This window comes from Pempheris klunzingeri, chromosome 3 (assembly GCF_042242105.1).
Source record: "Pempheris klunzingeri isolate RE-2024b chromosome 3, fPemKlu1.hap1, whole genome shotgun sequence".
In the NCBI taxonomy this organism is placed as follows: Eukaryota; Metazoa; Chordata; class Actinopteri; order Acropomatiformes; family Pempheridae; genus Pempheris; species Pempheris klunzingeri.
In genome coordinates this window covers 26,789,826-26,815,924 of record NC_092014.1, presented here as the reverse complement: position 1 = coordinate 26,815,924, position 26,099 = coordinate 26,789,826, and the positions used below count along the sequence as shown (strand labels likewise).

The window sequence follows — 26,099 nt, the reverse complement described above, 5'->3', positions numbered from 1 at the left end:
ACACACACACACACACACACACACACTGAAGCTATTCATTAGTGCTAAAACAGGACAGCACTGCCTCACAGCCAGCGTGACACCCGCTGGGAGAAAATCAGGGTCCCACCATCAGAGTGGTTTTTACAACAAAAATACCACAGAGCTTAATGAAGTCCTGCTGTCTCTCTGCTTCATTATTAGTATTAGTATTATTGTTGTTATTCTGCAAAGCACAATGAAGCCTGCGTACGTGCTGTGGGGGGTTTATTCTCTCATTATGTCTGTTTCTCTTTATGAACTCACTGGAGAATTTATTTCCATGTGTTTGTATGTCTTGATATGTTAATGTCTCTCTCTAAATCTCTCGCTCACTAGTTCATACAGTTTCAGTGCATCATCATACTGTATGTGTGCATGTGTTTCTTCACCTCAACAGTGTGTCTCTGGGCTGCAGTGCCACGGGCTTGTCTGTGGGGGGGGCACATGCTCAGATGTGTCAGATGTTTATCTGCAGCTGACACACACATACACATGAATGCACTGACTGAGACTTGTTACATTAGTTGAGAGTTTGATGTGATTTGAGTGCTTTGGTAGTGGTGATGGTGGCGTTTCAGGACACTCCCGCAGTTGCTTTTGCGAAGTAGAGCTGAAGATGTTTGTCTCCTACAATACCCAGCATGCTCTCTGGGTCATCTGAGGCTCAGAAGATTATGCATGTGGAAACATTATTTACTTCAGAGTTTTCATTGGCGAAGTCACCAGTCTCAGATCTTTTACAGAGTCAACAACAGAAGCAAACAAAGAATCATCACTAACTGATTTCCAGGAAATCTCCTCAGTGGAAACTGTTTCGTTAAGCCCCTCTTTGAATTAGTTTTTTGTCTCTCCCACTTTTGTCTGCCTGTGGAAATGAAACTGTAGTGCCAGACTATCAGTTCTGTTTTGAGTCTGTAAACACTATCACTATGACTAACACTGAGCAGTTCTAGATCAAACTCTTAAATTAAGAGAGGGATCCAACGATTCAGGAATTCAAAATTAAGGATTCAAGAATTCCCACATGAGCAGCATCAGGCATTAGGCAACAGTGGCTTGACTATGGTCTCTGTGTAGGTCACCACATACCGTATGTAGCAAAGTCTGCATTTATATGACTTAAATGTTTTTGTAGTTTGTTAGAGCTGCAGCTAACAATTATTTTCATTATCAATGAATCAATTGACTCAAGTGAGTAATTATTTTGTCTGTAAATTGTCAGAAAAAGTGAAAAATGTCCATCCACAGATGTTTTCATTTAGCTTTTTTGATTTGACCAACAGTGCAAATCCATATTACACACATTTGAGAAACTGAAACCAGAGAACATCTTGGATTATTGCTCGATTAATCAGTGATTAAAATGTTGATCATATTTATCAGAGGGTTTTGCTGAAAACAGCCACCCGCTGCTGATCAATGGAGGTTGATGAAGCAAAACTGTAAAGTGGTGGGACATAGAACCAAAACAGGGAGCTGAAGGAGCTCTAAAAAGAAGCTAGAATATATAGAAGTCTATGAGAAAATGAGCCCACTTCTCACATCATTTATTACCTCAGTAAACATGTTCCTTATGAGTTCATGATCTCAATCATTAGTTTCAAATCTTTTTTAATGCAGTTTTTATAATTTACTGACCTATTTAGAGTAAAACGGATGGTAAAGCGGGGTATGCTGTAGGGCAGGAATACCTTGTGACTTATGAGTCATGTCTAAACCTAACCAAACAGGCGGCCTTTGCAGAATGAACATAACTTCTGGGTCCAAACTACTAAGATGATGACGGCCAAAATGTTTGCTTTTATGCAACTGAATTGCAGCTATTGCAAATATAACAGACATGACCAGATGAAGTTCTTTCCTGTGCCTTGTTAAACACAGTTTTACTGATGCTTCCATTTTAATGAAGATTGTGTTTGGAAAGTCAGCATCACATTTGATTGTCTGACTCAACCCCTTTGGACTCTGTGCCATGTTTGTGGGGTTTTTTTCACTTCCCCCTCAGCCTGTGATGGTGGGGGCTATGGCTTCCTTCCTGTGTTAGATGAACAGAGCATCTCCTGAGTTTGTGAGGACTGTGAACCGCTGCCAGGAAAGGGAAGGGGAGACAGAGATAAAGATAGCGAAAAGAAATAGAGTCTGAGTAGAAGGAGAGAGAAACAAAAAGATTAGAATACAGCTCAGTACAGGCTTTACTCATTTGGGAAAAATGTTGCATTGTTAAAGTCAATGAAATGAAAAGTGTAAGCAGAGCTCCAGTGCCCTAAAACTTTGTGTTACGATGGGCAGCTGTCTTGGAACTGAAACTCTCTGAGATGGAAAATTAATTATAAATGTATGAAGATATTTGAAGAAAATGTAGTAAAAGAGAAGAGTGAAAAAAATGTGAGAGGGAGGAAATGGGAGAGACAGGTAATGAGAGCATAGTTGTTCAGGCCAAAAATAAGCTGAGGATTGGAATGAGATAAAGAGAGATTGAAGCAATTATCTGGGATGAAGAGAAGGGGGGGGGGGGGGGGGGGGTGTGAAGAGAGAGGACACTGGAAAATGAAAGGAGAAGAAGAGGTGAATTCTTTGGGGGGGGGGCAAAGAGCAGCAGAGAATCACAGTAAAAGCATTCCAGCAGACCAGGACCTCCATAATACTGGCTGTGGCCAAAGCTGGAATTTCCTCTAGTTGCACCACAGCTGAAGTGTGTTTTTGACCCACAGAGCTCTGGCTGCTGCAGACACTGTCTCAGACGTAAACACACACCCAGACGTAAGAGTTACCAGGAAGACAGCATGGCCTTCAGCACACCACCTAGAAATCCCCCCAGCGGCCTAACGGACAGGAGTGGTAGCTTCTTTAAGGTAAGGATGGATGGATGGATGGATGGATGGATGGATGGATTAGCTGACTCAAAAGGTGGCCTAGACATGCAAAGCACATCACTTCCTGTGTACCTAAAAGTGTTTTCCAGGAGATAGGCTGATTGAACACTTCTTGTTTAGAGTAAGTAAAACCCCACAAGCAGTCGGAAATAGAAACCAAGAAATAGTAACTATAAAAATAACCTCCCTCTAGCTGTTTCCTGTAGTTAACTGAAAATGATCAATGAACCAGCATCAAACATGCTAACATGTCTCCCAACTATAATCCTCTGTCTATCTAATCGAGATATTAACATGATTAAGTGGTATTTACTGTTATTATTCACATCAGAGCATTATACTCATTATACTGCCCTGTACCTTTAAATAACAATCTGAGCTCATGTGGCTCTCTCATAACTTTTTGTTACGCATTCATAAGAGAATTTATGGATTGATGCACTCAGGGAGTATTTTACCCTGTCGAGTTTTTATCCTTGCTTCAGATTCTCACATTATTAGTTCTGACTGAGCACTTTTCTTCACATTTTCAGGAAATGTAATAGAGTATTGACTGATGAAACATAAAAGTGGCGTTGTCTTTTGATAGTTTTCCCTCCCTTTCTGTCATATATTGAAGGAGAGCTGGAAGTGAAGAATGCCAGCTGCATTCGTTGGCAGCCTGTCAAAAACACTCACAGGAGTAATAAAACTTGCTTTCTTTCTCTAAATCCTTTTCATTTCTGTCTCTTGCCTGTCTCTTCTGTTTTCTTTCTTTTCCACCATTGCTCACAATACATAAACGCACCCTGTTGCTCACTCACACTGAAATAACCCGGAAAAACACTTTTTCAACGCAATCCCAGATGTCATTCATTTGCCTGCTTCATTAAAACACTCTGTTGCCATATGTCTGGAAAACCATTCATTTCTGGAGAAATAATCATTATCCTTTTTATTCTGTCACATAATACTATCACTGCTGCCCTCTTGGCTCAGTGATAGTTAGTTAGACTGTTCTTGATGGTTAGTGTTCACCTTACTGAAGGGTGGGTGCTTGAATTTATGCAAGTTGGATTGATACTCTAACCTTTGACCTCCCAGCTGCTATTCTATCTGTTATTAAAGCTTTTTGAGTTGCTTTGATTTGTGTCATTTAGAGGCTCCAGTAGAAAACAGAAACCACCCCAGCTCCTGCAGGGTTCAACAACAATGCTCAGTAACAAGGGTGAAATTCTTGCTCTTCCATAAGATTTTGGCATCAAAGGACCTAAAACTTGTCGTGCACACTGGGTCTCAGTTACAGCTTTCACCTGGGTGCAGCTTCTTAGTTCACTCGGTTTGTTTAATAATGTGGTGTCTTGTGCAGATGAATAAATTAAACCTTCTCTGAAAGCTAATAAAGACTGATTAGGTCCAGGATCAACAAAACAGAAAGAAAAAAACACTGAAAGTTTAATTTCCTTTGCAGGTTTTTCCATCCTCACTAACCCTGTTAAAGCACTCTCTGTATGTGTCTGTGTGTCAAAACCAAACACATAGTTTCCCATTGACTCCATCCATGGCTTTAACAGTAGTCCATGCAGAGAATCACTTACCTCTGCACACACACACACACACACACACACACACACACACACACAGACATTCTTAAAAGAGCTGAATAAATCAAGCGTCTGTGTGTGTCTGTGCCTCTCTTCTACAGTCTCTCTAACTCGGTACACAGTGGAAATACACAAGGTGAATGAAGTTCACAAAAGTGAAACACACTTTTGTTGTCAATTGCTTTCATGTCAGTCCTTCATCAGTCATTGTCTTCTAAAAGTCAGCAGTGTGGAATAGGTCCTGCATGAGCACCACCATTACAGCTCCACAAGGCACTCTGCCCAGAGCCATTCACTCAGCAACTCTTGTGTTCACTGACCTTCATTTCATAGCTCAGGAATTTCCCATGTCTTCTACTCTGGCCCTATTCCCCTGTTTTCATTCATATAATTCAAAGCCTGTCTCTAAACAGTGGGTATTAACTATCTTTGTACTTCTTTCCATGGCCAGATTAATAACCCTACACAGGGCCCTGGTATGCCATGTACTGAGTCCATAAACAACCATCCTCTGATGTCAGAGCTAGAAACGTGGTGGTAAAATAAGGGAAGTACATGTATGTGACCTGAATCTACTGGCCTGGTGAACAGTCCCCTACACAGCACATTGGTTCCACCTCTTGTCCACACTGTCAGTTTCATTTACCAGAAGTTCTGTCTGTTTCTCAGTTAGATAATGAAACCATGTAAACACCATGGATGAGGCCGATGACCGTTGTGTCATCTGCGAACTTCAGGAGTTTAACAGACGTGTCTCATGAGGTGCGGTCATTAGTATACATTTAAAGTTGTTGTGATAATCACCCCAGTTGATACTGTGCTTTCAGTAGAGTGTATTGTCAGACATACAATATGTCCAAGTTCTCATTAAACATTAAAACAAACGCGTTGACACACAGCCAGCCCGAGGTTGGCAGGGTTGGTAGCCCAGCCTTTCATCTGTCTCTAAATTGACTCATGTAAGTCCAGCTGCATGAATTTCAGTACCTGCATGAGCACCATGAAAATATTACTAATCTAGGTGGTTAAACTGACACTTGAGGTGTTTGTAGCATCTGGTTTTAGTTTAATTCTCACTTCTTTAGACAGGAACAATGACACTTTGGATTCCTCCTGTATGAATGATGTGTGAATTGGTGAATGAGGATGTGATGTAAAAGGGTTTGAGTAGTCAAAATGACAAGAATGGAGCTATACAAATACAGACCACTTACTTTGCTGTGCTTTGCTGTTTCTCCAGTGATCAAGACTCTACTACGACGCGAAGACCCGTGTTGTATAATCGAGTTTTGACCTGACACAAAGCAGAGGGAGTCTGAGGCTTTAACAGAGCTGGCTCCACTTAGTCCTGGGATGGGGGAATTAGAGAGGCCTGCGGTGACTGTGGTCTGGCCTGGAGCCTAGCTTGTGGACGAAAATGTGGAAAAGGATGCCTCCTACTGGTTGATATACATACTGGACACAGAAACTCTTCAATAACAAAAGCATGTCTGTATAAGTTTTGAGTTTGCACTACACAGGTGGAGTTTACTACATGAGAAAAGCTCTTATGATAGCATATAGATTTTCCATGTATACTTGATATTGACTTGATTGCTTCCAATTTCTGGTGTTCAATACATTGTCCTCTGTGACCCGATGAAGCAATATAATATGTAAAAAGGCCTTATGAAGCCATCTTGTTTGCACTGTTGGGCCCAGATCAGCAGTATTAGCTACATTTCAGCATGTGCTCAGACATATTTGAGTCCCTGGGAGTGTCCTAACATGTGGAATGTGGAAAAACATGACAACACAAAAGTAATTAAATTTGACTTAAAGATGCAGCATGAGGTGAAAGGTGCATACCTGTGCTCTAAGAAAACAGACGTAGTAGCAGCGGAGGGTGTGACACACAGCTCATGGAGGCGGTCAGTAGTTACTTGTACTACTTTAACCAGATTGCTGTAATTTGAGTCAAAAATCGCACTCCTTCTATCACAACTCAGTCAATTCTGAACACAGAGGCCTGATGTATATATTATATATAAATAAACATATTTTCATTTTTCAAAGTAACCCATTGATAGTTGCCTGTGCATCCATGGGTGCACTGCAAACAGGAACAGCTACTTCGGCACGCTTTAAGAAAAAAAAAACTAGTTGAAGCCCACAGCATAACACACTGAAACCATGACAACATTATGCTTCCTGTCTACTGATGGGGTGGGTGGGATTAGGGTTGGGGGTTGCTGTTATCTTGATATTGTCGGGGGGTAACATAGAATCCCAAACTAGTTGCGGGCTAAAAAGTGAATACGGTACAATGACACAACTGTCCGCTGTAGTTATTAGATGCACGGCTGTTGATGACAACCCTTATTTCTGTCAGCCTGCATATAGTCTCTTGAGAACTTGAGAGATTTTCTTGCTCACTCTGGATGTTGGTCAATGCTTTGTGTCCATGTTTCCTGTCTAAAGGAAATGAGGTCCATGCACAGGAAAAATGACTAACTGTTCCCCTGCCTTTTGTTCTCTGTCCCTAAGTCTTTCTTGCTTTCCAATTTACGTTTGAGCAATGCTGTCAGTTTCGTTTACTGCTGTTCCCCCTCCTCTTCTCTGCCTTATTGTCTCATGTATATTAAAGCTGCTCATTCTGTCTTCCTCTAGCTGATTGACACATTTGCGTCGGAGATCGGGGAACTGAAGAAGGAGATGGTCCAGACCTCCCCAACAGCTGACAAGGAGCCCATTGACCTACAAAGGTAAGACTGTTTTCCAAACTCCCAAACTTACCCGACTAGTCGTGGTTTTTATTCTACATATTATCTGGAAACGTTAATCTTGACGAGGCAGATCATGTACTGCCATCAGCTTGTTCTTCATTGTTTTGCATTTTGCCAAATCTGATTTCCCTCAACATTATTTGTTGCTGCTGCTACACATCGATACTGATTTTTGCCAGCAGATGGCAAGTGTTTTCCTACTTGTCTCTCTTTCTGTGTCTCTCTGTAAGGCTGGAGAATGACGTGAGTGGTGTTTACCTGCAGTCCCCCCACTATGGCGGGGTGGGGGGTGAAAGGGATTCTGGATACGACTCCTTGCGGAGGAGGATGAGTGTGTTGGACAGGCTGACCCAAACCCACGCGGTGTGGCTGCTGCTGGCAGTCAGTGAGGATGAGGCCAATCGCATACTGCTCCAACAGCCACCAGGGGTGAGGGGTTATGGTCCTGCGAGTCACGTGTTAATGTGTCTCCTTTGAATATTATCTAAGATTATATTATATTTGACGCAGGTGTTCCTGGTCAGGAAGTCAGCCGCTCTGCAGAGAAAAGTTCTGTCTGTGCGTCTGAAGGAGAATCAGTCAGGAACTCCCATCAGTCACTTCCCTGTCAGAGAGAGCCAGTACAGTAAGTAACATGTTTGATTTAGCTGACTGTAACAGTAGTGCTGGGTGGGTGGAGTTATCTTCATCAGGACATTATAGTTTAGATATTTAGTAACAATTTCAAACCTTCAGATTATCTCAAAAATGTTTGTCAGTCTTTGCAATTTGTTTTACAATCTGACACTGTACAGAACTTGTTCGATAAGGAACCGTTTCTGTATCCGTGTCTTTTTTTGGAAAGATAAATTCATATTGGCTCAGAAGTTGTAATGGCTTAGGCAGTGGCTAATGGCAGTGAAATCAAAGTGTGCTCTTTTGGTTTCCCTCTGTCTCCTTATTCTGCCTCGCTCAATCACAGCCGCCTCTGCAATCACATTGTGCTAAAGATGTCATTTCCCGTCTGCAACTGTGTACAAAGATAAACCTATGCTCGAATGACAAATGAGAGTGTGTGACCGGAGGAAGTCAGTTTGGCCCAGTCGTGTGTGTGTGTGCGGACATAGCCACCGTGACGTCACCCATTGGGACCTGAGTTTCGAAACCTCAGCTTTGGCTTTTCGGGTGTCTCCATCTTGGTTTCATGGCCGTCACTATCTAGGCTTTTTAGGGGGCCACTTCTGATCGGTTATTCACAACATACTATGTACCTAAAGCATACCCTGTTTTATCGCCTACTTTCCTCTAAATGGGACCATAGGTTACTAAGTGAACATTATGTGGTGAGACTTGAGACTGAGGCCATAAATTCATTAGAAAGGTGTTTACTGAGATCATAAATCTAGTGAGAAGTAGGCTCATTTTCTCATAGACTTCCATTCATTCAGCCAACAGAGTCGCTTCCTGCTGGCCATTAGAAAGAATGCAGGTTTAAGGCACTTGCCCACTGCATTGGCTTCACTTTTAAGACCTGTACGCCATGTCCACTTTTTTGTGCAGTTTATGTCTGCACGTGATGTGGTTGCAGCAACACATTCCATGACCTTTTGACTTATCTGAGCAGTTTGCTGATTATGCACAGGTAACATACTGCAGCGAGCTGCGTATGTGACTTGAATGCACGAAACAAGCATATTTAATTGAAAATGTAATGTACATGTTTAATGGTTGACAGCTGGGATCTTGCCTTTCAATTTCTGCTTCGAACCTCACAATAATTAGTCCTACATTGAAGTGAGGTGCTTCAGTACTGAGAATTAGTTGTGGAGCTGTGACAGCGCCAAAGTGTGATGACATACCATCTGTGGCCTTTCCCTGTTGAAATGACAGCACACATGGGAGGGAGGGGAGTGCATTTGGCCTGGTTTGGACTTTAGATGTGGGTCAACTGCTCCACAGTTGGTGTCTCGTATCACACAGACTGCTGTATTAAGTTAGCCTTCTGCATGCATGAGCAGTTTGAACTTAACTTTTAAACAATGGTTTTAGCAATAAATACAAATCACCTGACCCTTTAAAGTTACATTGCTCATTAACATGCACATTCATTCTCGAAACTATGCCTAAATATTGAATTTGGCTGAAAAAGGGTTTGAACCCTGGTACTGATGATGAGGAGGTACTGATGTATGTACAAAATGTATTGCAATCCATAAAACATTATGAGGATACATCATCTGGGAACTATGATTATATGTGCCAAATTCTGTCTCAGTCGATATGGATGTTGAGATAAAGTATTAAAACTGAAGATAAAAACTCAGGGGATCACCAAAGTTGTCAGAACTTATCCTCTGGGAACCTTGAATGTCTGTAGCAGGTTTTATGGCAGTGTATCCAACATACGTTTCTGAATTTCACTCTCACAAAACAAAAGTATCAACCTGCTTTTGTGCAGAAAGAAAAGTCCGGAGATCAACATAGTAGTTAGGATTCATCCTCTGAGGACCATGAGACAAAAAAACAAAAAGGACGAGACTGACCAGACAAACAACACTGCCATTCATAGTGACGTCCTGGTATTACAATTGAGGAGAATAATAAAAGGCTCCAAATGCAAATGCACTCTAAGCAACTACATATAACTGATTTCCAGTCTCGTATTTCATTTGCAGCCTTTTCTCTGGAGGGATCTGGGATCAGCTTTGCAGATCTGTTTCGCCTGGTGGCTTTCTACTGCATCAGCAGGTAAACAACCAATATCTGTTTTTTTTGTCTATCCACCCATCACATCCCCAACTTCTCCGTGTTTAGCTCTGTGACGAGAGAGCCGTCACCCCATGGATGAAAATAATGTTTGTTGACTAAGCAGTCAGCTCTCAGCGCCCAAAGCTCTCACTTCTTGTTTTAGCTCGTGCCAGATCGGGAGACGCAGACAGACGCTCGGCTTAAAGCGACGACACCGGAAATAGAGGGAAATAGTGCTTCAAGCAATACCCACCACAGCACTGCAGTCACCTAGAGGGATAACTGCAAAGCAAACACGCCTCCTAAATTTTACAAATACAAATGAGATTTCTCTTAACTGAATGTTAACTTACATTGCCAATCACTACATGTATGTATTATATATCTGGAGAAGTTCATTATCTATGGCTTTGTAATGGAAACAAAGGGAGTTTACATTAGTGATGGGTGAAAGTGTTTTCACTTCTCTGCATGCCAGTGTGCTGGTTTTGTTTTGCTAACCAAATTTCTGGCGTCATCACTTTTGTCAGGGGATATCATTGTCAAGATGAGCACGATGTACATTACAACCCAGAGCATAAAGCACTGAACAGTAGAGATGTATTTAGAGATGTATGGAAGTTTGGTAACACAGCTCACACTGCAGCTCCTTCCTTCATGTTTCAATGATTTCTTTTGTTGTATTGATTCTTATTTTATGTACATCTTTCACTTAGGGATGTCCTGCCTTTCACACTCAAACTCCCCGAGGCCATTGCATCTGCTAAGACTCAGAAAGAACTGGAGGAGGTGGCCCAGCTTGGAGCAGGTAGCCTCATTTATTACTTTATTGGTTTCTGTATGAACACTCTCTTAAACATCTTTAATGACCATACTGGTGATTTTACTCTACAATTTTTAGATATATATCCCATTTCAGCCTTTCGTTAACATTAATGTCACACAAGTAAAACTGCATATGTCACGACCAGAAGCACACACAGGAAGATGGACCCAAAAGGTCGACACGAGGCAAAACAGATTGTAAAAACGTGCAGCTTTAATGTTGCATAAAAAACAAGGGCAAGGCACCAAAAAATACTTACTAAGAGACTCAAAACACTCACTAGAAACTCTCACTGACTAAAGACGCTGCAAGTAGACCCAAGGGTACGAGACGATCTGGCACAGGACAGGAGAGAATGCAGACAATATATACACTAGGGAAGGGAGCACAGGTGGAAATATGAACTAAGCTAACATAAACTAACTACATGGTTCAACATATCAAGAATTTAGATGAGAAGATTAGCCTAGCTTAGCATAAAGACTGGAAACAGGGGGAAACAGCTAGCCTGGTGCTCTCCACTGTTTACATCACAACAAAACATTATCACATTACATTCTAGGTTGTGTGCCACTATGTCTGATCAAAGACCCATTCTAAAAACTATGCACACAGACTGGTTCAGTGCCGCTGTCACAAGGACAGATACAGGAAATAACCACTGTTTAATACCTCACCTCTGGCTGGCAGAGAACTCTCAGCACCCTCTGTCATTTAACATTAACATGTTACTCCTGTACTTAAAAACTTGAACTACAGTTTTTATTCAACTTGCACTTTGGTGTTACTCTGCATATTACATCTGGTACTTTTTATAGTGTATATTACATTTTGTATTTATTTACCTGCAACTTACAACATTTTGTACATTTTTCTTTTGCTTATTTATTTGTTTGTATTCATGGTGGTGGTCATGGTGGGGATCAATAGTAGTAAAGTATTTCTATCTATCTATCTATCTATCTATCTATCTTAGCAAAGGAGCTGCTTCCAGCTTTTATGCTAAGCTACGCTAATAGGCCTCCCAACTCCATCTCTATAGAAATATGAGAGTGATGAATGATCATCTCTCAACTTTCAATTCCTGCTATTGTAGGAAACAGCAATATTGTACTTTAATATACAACATTCTCTTCAGTAGTGGAGTCAGGGCCTGATGATTGCTACACCTGTTGTAACGTGTAGTCAGTCAACTAAGCAAACCAATAAAGATAAAGCAGACTTAGTCTCTAGTTATTCTGTAGAACTACAGTGAGTCAGCCTCTGACGGTAGAAGCCTACGACATAGCTCAGTGCTTAGTGTGGAGAAGGGAGTGGCAAATGGAAAGCTACAGTAGGCTGTGTGCTTTCTAAACACACACATACTATCACACCACATTCAGACATGAATGAAAACAGGCTTGCAGGTAACATAACGCACAGTAAACGGTGTCATAGCTTCTCACAAACATGAAAAAGTGCTATTGTATTTGCATGCTGGCATTCCTGTGAGTGGGAGTGGGTGTAAGCCCGCACTGCAATTCCTTTTGCATTGCTGTTCCTACATCTGATGTGAAGGGAGAGAATCTTTTAAGTGTGAGCAAGTGCATGAGCTTTTTTTAGCTAACTCACATAGTCATTAAGGGAAACTCCCCTTCTCCAGTGGAAAGCTTCTATTTAGAGACAGAGGACAGGCTGCCATATTCTGTGTTGTGGAATCTGGGCATGCACATGTGAAAGACAAACACATGTCACAAACAGCTTCAGAGGTGTTTGAATACTACAGTGATGTTGAGGGCATGGAGGGTGTGGCTAGAACAGAGTGGTTTTAGGCATGTTTTACTTGTTACTATTTTTTGATCATAAAGATTGAGACAATTGGTCAAATGAATATTTCTCATAAGGGTAGGATCAGTTCACGTTTTTAGCTAAACTAGCTGTGTGACTCTGGATCTGACATATCTCAGCGGCTCTGGATGGATTCTCATGAAATTTAGTACTGATATTCATGTCCTCCTCAGGATTAATTCTAAGTTGTAATTTGGTGATTTGTTAACTCGTTCTTGTATGGCCTCCAGGTCAACATTTCAATTGGTTGCGTCCTGTGCACTGGTTTATCACTAAACACGAACCTAATGCCAGTGTCAGCAGCCTCAGCTGTACAGTGGGCTAATTAGCAAAATTCAGCATGCTTTACATGCTAAGCAAAGATGGTGAACATAGTCACCATTATACCTGTCTAACATAAGCAATTTAGCACCGTCAGTGTGAGCATGTTAGTGTTCTATTAGCTTCTAGCTCAAAGCACTGCTGTACTTGAAGTTAGAACTTCAGTCTGTCCCTTGTGTCCTTATCCTCTTTTCTACCTTGCAATATACAAAGGTTATGGTTAAATAGTCCAAAAATTACAAATCATTGTCTAATCCCTCACACTTTTCCTTGACTTCGATGGAAATCATCATGAGATTAAGAAAAGATGTAAAGGAGAATGTATGAGGACTGAAGAAAACACAACCACTGTGTTAAGATAATCCAACTGAAAAAGACTATTGAACACAACCCAGTGTTCTTGTTCATGTTCTTCCTGCTCTGCAGATTCCACTCACCTTACCTGCCCCACCCCCACACTCATCTGCTTCCCATCAGTTAATCAGTCACTCTTCATATATAAGGTCCATGTCCAGATTGTCTAGTGTGTTTTGCTCAGCTTTTCAGCGTTTCTGCCTGTTTTTCCTGATCTGCCTGTTTTGTTCTTTAGACTACCTTTACACCTTGGATTCCTCATTGCCTGCTCCTTGTCTGATTTATTCGCCACCACTGACTGACTACCTGGTTTGACCGTTGCTTGCTTGTTCATTAAAACTGAGCTTTTAATTTACATGAGCAGCTCCAGTCGTGTTCTTGGGTTCTTTTCTGCCATTTTGTGGATCTTCACAGTGAAGCTAGCATGGTTGTAGACTCTTAGTGTTCAAAATCACATGCTGCCATACTGCAAACTGCATACTCAATCAGTGTCCACTGCATACTGTGTACTGAAGGAACTATTAAGTATACTATTACTACTGGTCACACTGAAATATATTTAAGCAACATATCTTCTCTGCTTCTCATGGCTGTATCAGTGACAACATTACCAGTCTGACCTCCTGTTGAATGAAAATTGTTGATCACAAACGTAAATCAAATCATTTTGCTGTTGTATGAGTTTACCATGTGAGCTATGACAGCGCAGGTGATTTCTCCTCTGTTTTTTACCTGGCCTACACAAGTCTGGCCTTTATTTGTTCATGCTGGTCACAAATAAAATGGAGACTCAACCATTATTTGAACACCAGCCTGTATTTGAAAATATTACAGATCAATGTTAACATAAATCAAAGGGAACAGCATTCATCTTTGTAGGATCAGAGTATCCTTTAGTCAGGCACAACATTGTATGTGCTGCTTGGAATGGGCAGCCTGCTGTAGTCTTGCTCTGTAGAGAGGTGTTCATTGCTCATATGGACCAGTAAGATTATTACAGGCACATTTCAGTGTCCAGACACCGAGGTATTATAGGACACATGAAAGTGCTCTAACAGCTGGACCCTGCTTCTTAATTGCCCTAAGCATGCAAGAGTTAATGTTTCCATATTTGGCCTGCAGAACAGTCATCGCTAGGCTTAGGCTACAATTTCTCCATTGGTATTTTCAAGTGGTATGATTTGGTTGCCTGTTCCTCTCAGCATGTCAGCATAACAGTCTTGCCAAATATAGCTGTAAACAATGGGATCATTCAATGGCAAAGCACACAAGTATATCAAAGTGGGGGCATTATGTGATACTAGCAGTGCCGATATAAAAAGAGAAGAAGGCAGAAAAATCATGAAAATAAGGTTTACAAACAGCAACAGATTCATTTGATAAATGTTCCTACAACTACTCTGCTACGGGAGCTTCAGGGAAACACAGCACAGCGTAGGAGTACGAGAGAGGAAAACGGAGCAGGAAGAAGGAGTGGAGGAACTGGAGCTGTGTGCAGTGTGGTGTGTTGAGGGCCCTCCCACTCTGTCATTACCATGGGCGACTCCCTCTTCGTGTCTCCGGTTGTGTGTCGGCACGTAGTGAATCAGAGTAAAGAGACACAGGGCTGAACTCAGGGAGGCGAATGACACAGCCAAACAGAAAGACAAGGCAAAGAGAAAACTTAGAGAAACTTTGAAGACACATCCAAACTAATGGTGAGAAAGTTGAGAATGCCGTCTTTGTTATTTTACATCCTTTCTTTACCTTCTAACCTTCTAACTTTTTTGTAACACTCTTGATCCCAGTTGTTGTCTGAGGATATTTCCTGTCTGGGAACCTTGTGAAGTATGTGTCTAGCTTAAAGTGAGTTAATGTTTCTCTGTCTGTGTATCACAGGCTTTTGGGACTCTGCCCTGTGCAGCCAGCGTCGCACCTCTCCGCGTCCCCGTCGTCCTCTGAGCCGCACTCTCAGCCCCCAGCGAACTGACAAGAACAGAGGAGTTGAGGGGTCGCAGCAGAGTCACACCGGGTCTCACTGTGACAGTGCTCCCCCGACCCTACGCTCCCACGCTGCTCCTCCTTCCTTTCATCTGGAGAGAAGACATTCCAGTGGTCCTCTATGCTTTGTTAACCCCTTGTTTCTCCAGACTCATCACCATCACCGTGAGGACAGTCTGCCTTCGCATGCGGTCACGTCCGATGATAACCCAGAGAATGCTGGGAAATTGCCCATGAAGCAGTTAAACAGCAGCCAAGGTTGCGAGAAGCAGGTGGACAAAATCAAACTGAACGGAAAATCACGCCCCCCTCCCCCTCGCCCCCCTCCTCCGCGCTCCATGCCACGCCGGCGCCCTGCCCCACCACCACCTGGACCCCCAGCTGCTACCACCAGACCCAAGAGCATGCCAGAGGCTGTTGTTGTGCTTGCAAAGCAACAACAGTCCCCCAGCAGGCGCCCGGCACCAGCTCGCCCACCAATGGGTGCCAAGCACAGCAGCCCATCCAAAGCTGCCAGCTCACCAATCCCTGTGCCTTCAAACCCACCACCTCCAAGGCCTAAGAAGCCTGATCTGGAAGCTCACCGCTGCCACATTGCCCTGGATGATGAGACCATCGCCAAGGCTCTTTCCCGTGCAAAGCTTCCACCCTGCCAGCCTCCTCCTGCTGCCCCTGCAGATGTACTACTGGAGAATAACGCTGGGCGTCCGTCCAGTCGTAATGAGAGGGGACGCCAGCGGCTCAGTGACATGAGCATGTCTACTTCTTCCTCTGACTCACTGGAATATTCTCAGTCTCCTGGATTCTCCCTGGGCCTGGCACCTAGCCCTTCCCGACACCTTAATCATCCTGACCCAGCGGAAGACAGCAGTGAAGACGATGAAGATGGGGAAGAAGATGAGGAGGAAGACTATGGGGTCGGCCTGGAGACGGATCTGGAAATGCGCCTCCGTCCGTCCTTCAAAGCACGGCGGAGAATGGTCGGCGTGAGCCTGAGTGGTGGCTCTTTTATCCTCCCCAGGGCCCTCAAGGGACGCTTCCGCAAGGTGAGCGGCATGCTCAGTTCCCTCATGACCCCAGAGAGACGGGCAGTGAAGAGGATCGCTGAGCTGTCCAGGGACAAAAGCTCATATTTTGGCTCCCTGGTTCAGGACTACATCAGCTTTGTTCAGGAGAACCGAGGCTGTCACACATCAGGGATGGATTTTCTGCAGACTCTCAGGCAGTTTATGACACAGATGAAGGCTTACCTGCGCCAGAGCTCTGAGCTTGACCCGCCTATAGAGTCCCTCATACCTGAGGACCAGATCGGTAAGTTGTTCAAGAAGATTACAAATCATTAAAACTACGATGTTGAATGTATTTGTAGGATTTGACAGTTGCATGGTGGAATTATTAACCCTCACACAGCGAAACATCTGCACATCTGTGTGATGTTTTAGTCATATCCCATCCCTGACAGCATTCAGTTCTCTACATGTTTTCCTTCCTGCATGATATCAGAAGTAAAACCACTTTAGCGTTGAATGTTTGATGACTCCACTCATTGCCACTGTTCAGTGAGTGTTCAGGCTTGCCACTGTCTGGAGTCAGACATACTAGTTGAAGTTTTCCATATTAGTCTGCTCATTACTGGTGTTGAGTTACAGAAATGCCAGTGTGAGTTATTCTTGGCTTCTGTTTGCTCACAGAGCAGTTGAGGTTCATTTTGATGGGCTGGAGTTTCATTATTTAATTGTATTAGAGGTGCTTTGTATTTAATCTCAATTCGCTGCCTACCAAATTGTGTCCATAGCACTGTGCATTGAAAACTGTTAAAAGGTAACCTTTATTTTTTTAAACCTAGGCCCTATTACATATACACATTTGGGGTTTAAATGTTTAGGAATTGGTTCAGTAGTTGACAAACAGGCTGCAACTGAAATCATAAAGTGCAAGTGTCCACTATAAGTGCTTGTTTTTGCCACTGACAGGCTCAGATTATTATTATTCAAAGTGTCTGACAATATTATGGAAAGGATCCCCCCAGAGACCTGTAAGATCATTTTAGTTTAAACAGAAACAACCATTACATCATTCTCTTCAATATAATTTTACCTCGCAGATCACAGGAGAAGTCTGGTGGCTCTGGATCATGTCCAAAAGTACTATAATAGTACTCAGCTTTAAAAATATCAAAGTGATCGCTGAAATGGGAGATAGTGAGATGTGTAGTATTTCACTGGGCCAGGATTCCTGTACAGCTGCTTGTGTTTAGACAACATTCAACATTTTAGAACTTATCCTTCTTTAGCTGCATAAACAGAGGTTTTGTAGAAAAACATGGTGCCAAAAAAAAGTACTGTAGTGTTCTTGCTGAAAGTCATACTAGTTGAGGTCATGATGAAATAAAGTTAGCAGGCACGAGCCGCTCTATCAAAGAAATGTTTCATTCCCATCAGATTATTCTGGACTATTCTGGAGTATTTGCATGAATATGTAAGTATGTCTTTGCACTCATCTCACATCCCTTGTTCATTGTAAACAATAACAGCAAAGCCTTGTTCAGAGACAGAGAAGTGATGCATTCTGGTTGTGCTAACACACCACATAAAGGGCCTCATGCTGACAAATGTTCCCCTCGGAGAGGGAAAACGTGAAGGAATGTTTTTTATACAGCCACCATGGAATTAAGTTGAAAGTTTCATTGTAAATAGTAAACAGTTTTATTGGAGCTGGAATGAAAGGAAGGGTGAGCAATGTTTCAGAATCATAGCTATTTATTTTTGCCCTGAAAAGCAAACCTGCGATAATGAGCATCAGCCTGCAGTCCGGCTGACGTCATGCTACAGTCCCGCTGAATATGTTTAAAAAGTAGGAGTGGAGCTTAGCTGATGTCTCTGCTTCCACTCCGGGTGTTTACAGAAAGATTAAAAAGTATGTGATCACGTTATGGCTGAAAGTCTGACATCTTTGGGAAGAAATGTTCAAGTTGGACTCTAAATCTTTTGTGCATGTTTTAAAAGAGTCCAAACCTTTGAGTATTTGTAGCGACTTTCAAATAATGTCACAGAATGATCAGTTATTGGGTGTTTGTAAAGGGAGGGTGTCCAGCTGTCAACACACACCCTAACCTAAAGCCATGACCGGATAAGGGGGGGGTGAAAACTGCCTGAATTTAAAGTTTGTTTTCATGTATTACTTTTAGAGTTTTGTATGAAAGTGTATGTGCTTGTTGGTGAGCACGTGTATCCACTGTGTGTCATAGACTCTCATGAAGTTTATTGCAGTTGAGAGAAGCCTTTGAACAGGTTGTAGTCCAGATAAAGCCCAAGAACAAACATTGCCCAATATACAAAGGAAATGAGCCTTTCTGGAGGGAATCAGGAAGTCTGCAGTCAGAAAATATGTCTGTGTGTGTCTGTGTGTGTGTGTGTGTGTGTGTGGATTGCGTGCCCTTGATGTGCCCCTCCTTGCGTACACAGTAGGATTTGACGAACTTGTGGTGCCTCGGTGAACACCTCAGGCCTCCCCTTGTTAATGGTTTCAGATTTATTTGTCTTAGCGGTGTGCAGTGAAGGACGGCCAAACCCTTACCTCAAGCGACCCACAACACTTGGCTCTTAGACACAGTGTGGAGGCTTGTGCTGCAGCGTCAGTGGAGGAATGTTTAGCCGGTGCTCCTGTGGTGTTCCTCAGGCTCATCATGAAGGCAAAAAAGTCCTCCACAAGAACAGAATTCTCGCGTGTGCATGCTCGCTTGTTTACACCATTTGCAAAACATGCATTTGGTTCCGGGCAGCTGGTTGCATCAGCGCGGCACAAACGCTGGCTGGAGACTGGGGATGCTTGTGCATGAATAGCTGTGTCAGTACTGCCAGTGAACAATAAGGCACAATTGTGCAAAGGCGACATGCTGTACATAGTTGAGGTAGGCAGAAAATAATTTGAAGCCTATGTATGTAGGTCTGAGGTACACATGGAGCCATTGTTGAGGACAAGTGCAGCTTTTTACTGAGTGCTAGCTGAATGAGTGTTATACTTGTGAAGAGTGTTGAGTTCATTGTTGGATCAGGTTCCAAGTTGGATTCTGTCAAGTTCAGACTCACGCTGACACTCTAACAAATCTGTTACTCTTTGACCCTTCAAATGTTCAGACTCTCCTTTAGCTAAATAGCAAATATGTAATCTATCTGGTAAAATCTGACTTTTAATTCTTTCAATGTCAATTTAATCAGCTACATTTGTATAATATTTTGTTTCAAAACTTAGAAAAGTGGTTCTCACTGTATACCTTTCAAGACACAGACGCATCAGAACGACACACAAGAAACTATCAGGACAGCTGCTGTTGATCTTCTGCAGGACAGGCTGCTTGGTTTACCCCTATTTGAATAATGTTTGCTGAATAATTACTTGGCATAAAATGAATCCACATATTTTCCAAGATGTACATCTTCAGCAGGAATGAAGGGATGTTAGAAAGTAGATGCACTAACACATCTTTAGTTTGTTTTGGGTATGTTGGCGGATTCATTTTGTTCACAACACCTGAAAAAAAGTCTGACTTATCCTTTGACAAAAGATCACTTCACTGTAGCAGTCAGCTAAAGTCAGCTGACTTATTGAATTTATTGTGCCGTAAAGTGTCTAGATGACTAAACAGGGTGCTTTCTAATGGAGTGTTCCATCCCCTTTATTTACAGTAATTGTAGTATTTGTAGCATTTACAGTTGTTGACACTACAGATGTGATGTGATGTGATGACATTGGTCTTATGCATCAGGCAATGACACACTTTGACTCATTGCTTGAGGAGTAAATGATTTCTTCGTCTATTTGTGTGCCTTAACAATCAAAAATATCTGTTTCCTGTGGCCTGTGTGTGTCTGTGTGCGGCATGGTTCTGTGTGTGTGTGTCTGTCCTTGTCATCTCCTACAGACCAGGTGCTAGAGAAAGCCATGCACAAGTGTGTCCTAAAGCCTCTGAAGAGCGTGATAGAGGTGGCCTTACATGACTTCCAGGTAAGAGATAAGTGCAGTCTTGTTATCCTGACATGTTGGGCTGTGTCTGTACTATCTTATCTCACAAAATTACAAACAAAGGGTCTTTTCTTCGCTAGATGAGGTTCATTTTGTTCAAAACATACCAGTTATTGTGCACTGTGGAAGAATACTGACTCAATTTCCCAATCGTAATCTTTTAAGGATGAATAGACCCCTTAAGCATATCCTTACTCATCACCAATATGATATTAATGACCTGTCAATGATCTGTGCTCTACAGGTGAGCAGTGGAGCTTGGCAGCAGCTGAGGGAGAACCTGGCCTTGGCTAAGACCAAGAAGCCCCAGGAGCTCGGGGTGGACGGAGCCGTGCCCCCTGACCCGGTGGCTATTGAGAAGATCCGCCACAAGTTCCTAAACATGAGGAAAATGTACTCTCCTGAGAAAAAGGTGTCACTGCTGCTGCGTGTGTGTAAACTTATTTACACCATCATGCAGGATAACTCAGGTATGGAGACAATTTTCCCCTCATATAACATAAGACATAAGACATAAGAGGTTTTATTGTCATTGTACAACTGTTAACAGAATACAACGAAATTACGTTGATTATATAATAATAATTATTATATAATATTATATTATTATTAATTATTATAACATGAGAATGAAGCTAATTTTATTCATTTATTTAATCAATTATTTTCTAGTCTTATTTTTGCAGCCTACAACATTTTGTGTAACAGCTTCTTCAGGCTTAGTTTCAGGATGTGTTTTACTGTCTGACCTGTGCGACCACCACACCTACATGCCTCACTGCCCTCCGTCTGCTTCCATCCAGGGAGGATGTACGGGGCCGATGACTTCCTGCCCATGCTGACTTACGTCGTGGCTCAGTGTGACATGCCTCAGCTGGACACAGAGATCCAGTACATGATGGAGCTGCTGGATCCTTCTCTGCTGCAAGGAGAGGGTAGGTCCACCAAGAATTTTATTTCTAATTTGAAAACACCGTCTTGCTTTGAGAATTATATTGTCATCAATATCTACTATTAAGATAGCAGGTGTTTGTCTGGTTGAGTTCTCTCAGGGGAGATGAAGTCATTTTCACTTCATTTTTTGTGGTTCTTCAGTTTGTTTTAGCTCATTCTAATACAGGCCTTCTACCAGGACCGTCTGAGTTTAGTGTACCTGGGGAGTTCTGCAGGAGCGCTTGAGAAATGTAGACATAGGAAGGAAAGTCCTTACGACACTGGTAGGAAATTCCATTCAGTGTTTGAATGTGCTGGAGCAGGTTCAAGGAGGCTGTACCCTCCCGTGCCGAAATAATTTCCTATCAGAGTCAACCTGTCTGGCATGTTTGTTCGTTGTGGAATGACCCAGCCGTCCATAACTTTCTTTGTTTATAACATAGTTGAAAAAGCCATACAGTGAGTACAATGTCACATAACTTGCCGCCGTTTTGTTTTTTCTTTAACCTCCACTTCAAGTTATATAATGTTGGAAATTTCCTCCATGAGGTCAGGCAGATTACAGTGTGGTGTGAGCTTATTGTGCCTGTTGTATAACCTGGTCAACGGAAGGTCGCACTTCCAGTAACTGTGTATCAAAAGAGGGCACGCCTCCAGCTGAATGGTTGGAAGTGGTTGATATCATCAGGGATCAAGGCTGGGGGTCACATAACCGAAGTCTTCCCCGCCAGCGGATTATTTGTAACTGTCGATTTGTAACCCTTTGCAGTCGCATTAGGTGGTTGTGAGTGTAGTGATCACCAGTGAGTAACGTGAGGTTTAATGGATGCACCATGTATACCTCCTGTTGCTTCTCTAAGCTGCTCTAATCAGTGTTTTATACATAGATCATGGATCAAACTACTATGTGTAATATCAAAGACACTCGTTGTGACTTGTGACAAACCCACAGATACCCATCACAGAACTCTGTAGTTTCCCTCACTTAACCTCACAGCTTTGGTTCACATCAACATTGTTCGTAGCAGCAGTGCAAAAGCTCTGATACACCCACTGTCCACTACCTGCCCAGCAAGAACCAAATACACAAAAAACACAAAGTACTGATTTAATAGTGATTTGAAAATGTTTGTATTGCTTCCGCTATCAGAAGTGCATCCATAGCAACGGTCTGCGATACAGAAATAACTAACCGTAGAATAAGTATTCAACTAAGCTGTTTACTTAAGCCTGATAATAATGCGTCAGTATGGTGTTAACAGCTGGTTACACTGCCCTCAATTGATTTTTAATTAATTTGAGGTCTAATGAATATGTTAAATGATTCCTTTGAATGTATTTCAGTGCAACAGATCAAAATAACTCGTTCATCATTCAGTAACCTGTACGCATTCTTGAATGTTCCCGCTCGTTTTGGTCCAGTTAAAAGTCTTTTACAGAAACATGCCAGGCTAGTTTAAGATCATTCCCACTGGTAGTGTGCTGGTTTTTTAGGCTGGATTTTAAAGCAAAGGTAAATAAGTTTTCCCTAAAATGTAACATGACAGTAAAGTCAGTCACACAATGTTAACTAACATTGTTAGTTAATGTTAGTTAACTGTATTCTCGTGATCACAGCAGACTAAGACTAAGGCTGTAGCAGCTAAACCTAGCAGCTAGCAGGGGAGTGAATTCAGCAATGCTGTGTTTTCTTGCTCATCAATTCAACTTTTCATTGTAAGAGGAAGAATTTTATTTCTAATTTGAAAACACCGTCTTGCTTTGAGAATTATATTGTCATCAATATCTACTATTAAGATAGCAGGTGTTTGTCTGGTTGAGTTCTCTCAGGGGAGATGAAGTCATTTTCACTTCATTTTTTGTGGTTCTTCAGTTTGTTTTAGCTCATTCTAATACAGGCCTTCTACCAGGACCGTCTGAGTTTAGTGTACCTGGGGAGTTCTGCAGGAGCGCTTGAGAAATGTAGACATAGGAAGGAAAGTCCTTACGACACTGGTAGGAAATTCCATTCAGTGTTTGAATGTGCTGGAGCAGGTTCAAGGAGGCTGTACCCTCCCGTGCCGAAATAATTTCCTATCAGAGTCAACCTGTCTGGCATGTTTGTTCGTTGTGGAATGACTCAGCTGTGATGTGTATCCTCTGAAAAATGACCAATTCTTGCTCTGATTCATTTCTGTTAAAAAGGAGGAAGCGTTTGACCCTCCCTGATACATCCACATCCACGAGTTTACACAATGTCAGCTGGTTTCGTTTCTAGAGAACTAGCTCTGATGTGTTTGACTGTCGCTTTCTTTTCTCCATCCATCCTCAAGCATCTTTCTCTCCTTTCTGTCCCCTAGGGGGCTACTACCTGACCAGCGCGTACGGAGCCATGGCCCTCATCAGGAACTTTCAGGAGGAGCAGGCAGCCCGGGTGCTGAGCTCTGAGGCCAGGAACACTCTGCACCAGTGGCACCGCCGGCGCACCACCCAGCGTTCAGAGCCGTCCGTGGACGACTTTCAGGTATCACGCCTGACCTGAGCCCACCTTGAACATCCAGGCAGTGAGTCTAAGTTGTGCCAATTCTAAATGCATCAAAACTGCGCATTCACGTTGGAAAGGTTGCATGAAAGGTGCTGGCCCTCGTCTGTGAAAAGGACTATTATCTCCAGTTTGTACTAACATCACAGCATGCTGGTCTGGATCTGTGGTTTCAGATTTTTGGTAGAACGCCCCATCTAGTGGAATATTTAACAACTGCATGTGAGTTGGTTCTAAGGCCAAAACTACATGAGTGTTTTCTTCCTGCCTGCCTGCCTGCCTGACTGACTCATCAGTAATGTTTCCTTTATTTATTGTAGAGATTTCTGTCTGTACTGCCAACTGTTAACACAAGACTTTCTGCTTCTCTCTGCAGAACTATCTCCGCGTGGCCCTGCAGGAAGTGGAGACAGGCTGCACGGCCAAAACTCTGCTCGTCCACCCTTACACGACCACAGAGGAGGTCTGCTCACTCTGCGCCTACAAGTTCAAGATCCCCGACCCTGAGAACTACGCACTGTTTCTGGTCACCGAGGACATGAGCCAGCAGCTCGCACCGGACACACACCCTCAGCGAATCAAAGCTGAGCTCCACAGCCGGCCCCTTTCGCAGGTCTTCCACTTCGTCTACAGGAGGGTGCCTAACCTTAACCTCTGTATTCCTGCCGTCATGCACAATGGAAACTGCCTTCAAGTTGAATAGTGGAGGAGAATGTAACAGCTTGCTGCACTTGTTCCTAAACAGTAACCATGTTTTGTGGTATTCTTGTGGTGCCTGTAGATGTTAGTTTTGTAGATAGATCTAGGATGTCAGAATGGTTGTATATCGGCATATTAATGCTGATCAAACATAATGCCATGTGAATGATGAAGTGGTTTGTTTTCATGAGGATGGACATGAGGAAAGTGCCAGTGTTTCACTTTAACACTTTAAGATTGTGGATCAGATTTGGGTCAAAAAGGAGAAGAATGGTAAGTGTGTTGCTAGTTTAGGTATCAGCTATTCAGACTCCATGGAGTCTGTTGTGCTCTTATCTGGTTTGGAAATTGTAGGCTCGTGTATAGAGGCTGGTTTGCAGTATTTTTGGGATGTAAAGTGTCATGTGGAGGTGAAAATATCCTCAGCGCAGAGGTCACACAGTTTAATGTTGCATTAACTAACGTTTGCCTTAACTGCTGTTATCCCAGGTGCCTTCTAAAGGAATTGAACGTACTGGAAGCTACTGAAAGTTTTCAGCTGTCATCTAGTGATTAGCCAGCTTTCATCAAAATGACCCAGGTAGAAACTTGCTAAAACAAATGAAATAAGTCAAATGAACTATTGCAAAAGTTGTGACTGTTTTGTTTTATTGCTTTTATGATTATTTTCTGCAATTGCTGGCCAATTGTAGCTTTTATGTCTGTGTAGAAATATTTTTATATTCAAATGTTTCCTTTTTCATCACTAAAGTGACAAGGATTTGTATTCTGATTTAATATGTTTGTACTGGACTCAATAGTGGACTTTATTTATACCAGTAATTTCTCAAAAGTCGATTTGAAACACCACTGTTTCTACTGTTTGTTATGGAAAGCTCAACGCCGACGATGGAAATATAAAAAACGATCTCCAAAGGAGGCTACTTGCTTATTCCAACATAACCTTACTTTTCAGGACCTTTTGCTACAGTATTTTGTGTTTCGACCCTGACAGCACAGGAACACTGGATTCATTACATATAATCCACATACAGCAGCGCCATTAGTCACAAACATTTCTCTCCCCAAACTGTGCACACATACTACTTTAGTTCAACTGTTTTTAAATGATGTGCAGAACCTCGTCTAAGTGTGAGGTAGTAAGGGAGTGTTGTTGTTTTTTGTTGTTGATTTGATAGATAAAATGAAATGAACTATTCCTGAGAGAGCCTCTTCTAAGAGTTGCCACACATGTATTGGTGTTAAACAGTAAAATGTGAATCAGCATCACAATCAGATTTATTGTCATCATACAGCAAAGTGCTGACCTCTCCCATATAACATACCACAAGACATAAACAGAAATATAAGAATATAAAAATAAGAAAAAGAAATATATATATATACAGTACAGGCCAAAAGTTTGGACACACCTTCTCATTCAATGTGTTTTCTTTATTTTCATGACTATTTACATTGTAGATTCTCACTGAAGGCATCAAAACTATGGATGAACACATGTGGAATTATGTACTTAACAAAAAAGTGTGAAATAACTGAAAACATGTCTTATATTCTAGTTTCTTCAAAGTAGCCACCCTTTGCTCTGATTACTGCTTTGCACACTCTTGGCATTCTCTTGATGAGCTTCAAGAGGTAGTCACCTGA

At 42.2% G+C, this 26,099-nt stretch overlaps 1 protein-coding gene across 1 annotated transcript in view; it reads left to right on the top strand.

Moving 5' to 3' along the window:
- LOC139199104 (ras and Rab interactor 2-like) overlaps positions 1-25,622 on the top strand; it is a 31,100-nt gene extending 5,478 nt beyond the window's left edge. Inside the window, exons 2-13 of the mRNA XM_070828119.1 lie at positions 2,733-2,873; positions 7,127-7,221; positions 7,473-7,671; positions 7,753-7,867; positions 9,897-9,969; positions 10,686-10,777; positions 15,176-16,588; positions 20,199-20,281; positions 20,544-20,769; positions 21,103-21,234; positions 23,572-23,735; positions 24,130-25,622. Coding sequence (XP_070684220.1) covers positions 2,805-2,873; positions 7,127-7,221; positions 7,473-7,671; positions 7,753-7,867; positions 9,897-9,969; positions 10,686-10,777; positions 15,176-16,588; positions 20,199-20,281; positions 20,544-20,769; positions 21,103-21,234; positions 23,572-23,735; positions 24,130-24,456 — 2,988 coding nt within the window. The 5' untranslated portion in view covers positions 2,733-2,804 and the 3' untranslated portion in view covers positions 24,457-25,622. The remainder of the gene's footprint in view (positions 1-2,732; positions 2,874-7,126; positions 7,222-7,472; positions 7,672-7,752; positions 7,868-9,896; positions 9,970-10,685; positions 10,778-15,175; positions 16,589-20,198; positions 20,282-20,543; positions 20,770-21,102; positions 21,235-23,571; positions 23,736-24,129) is intronic.
- The last annotated feature ends 477 nt before the right edge of the window (positions 25,623-26,099 follow it).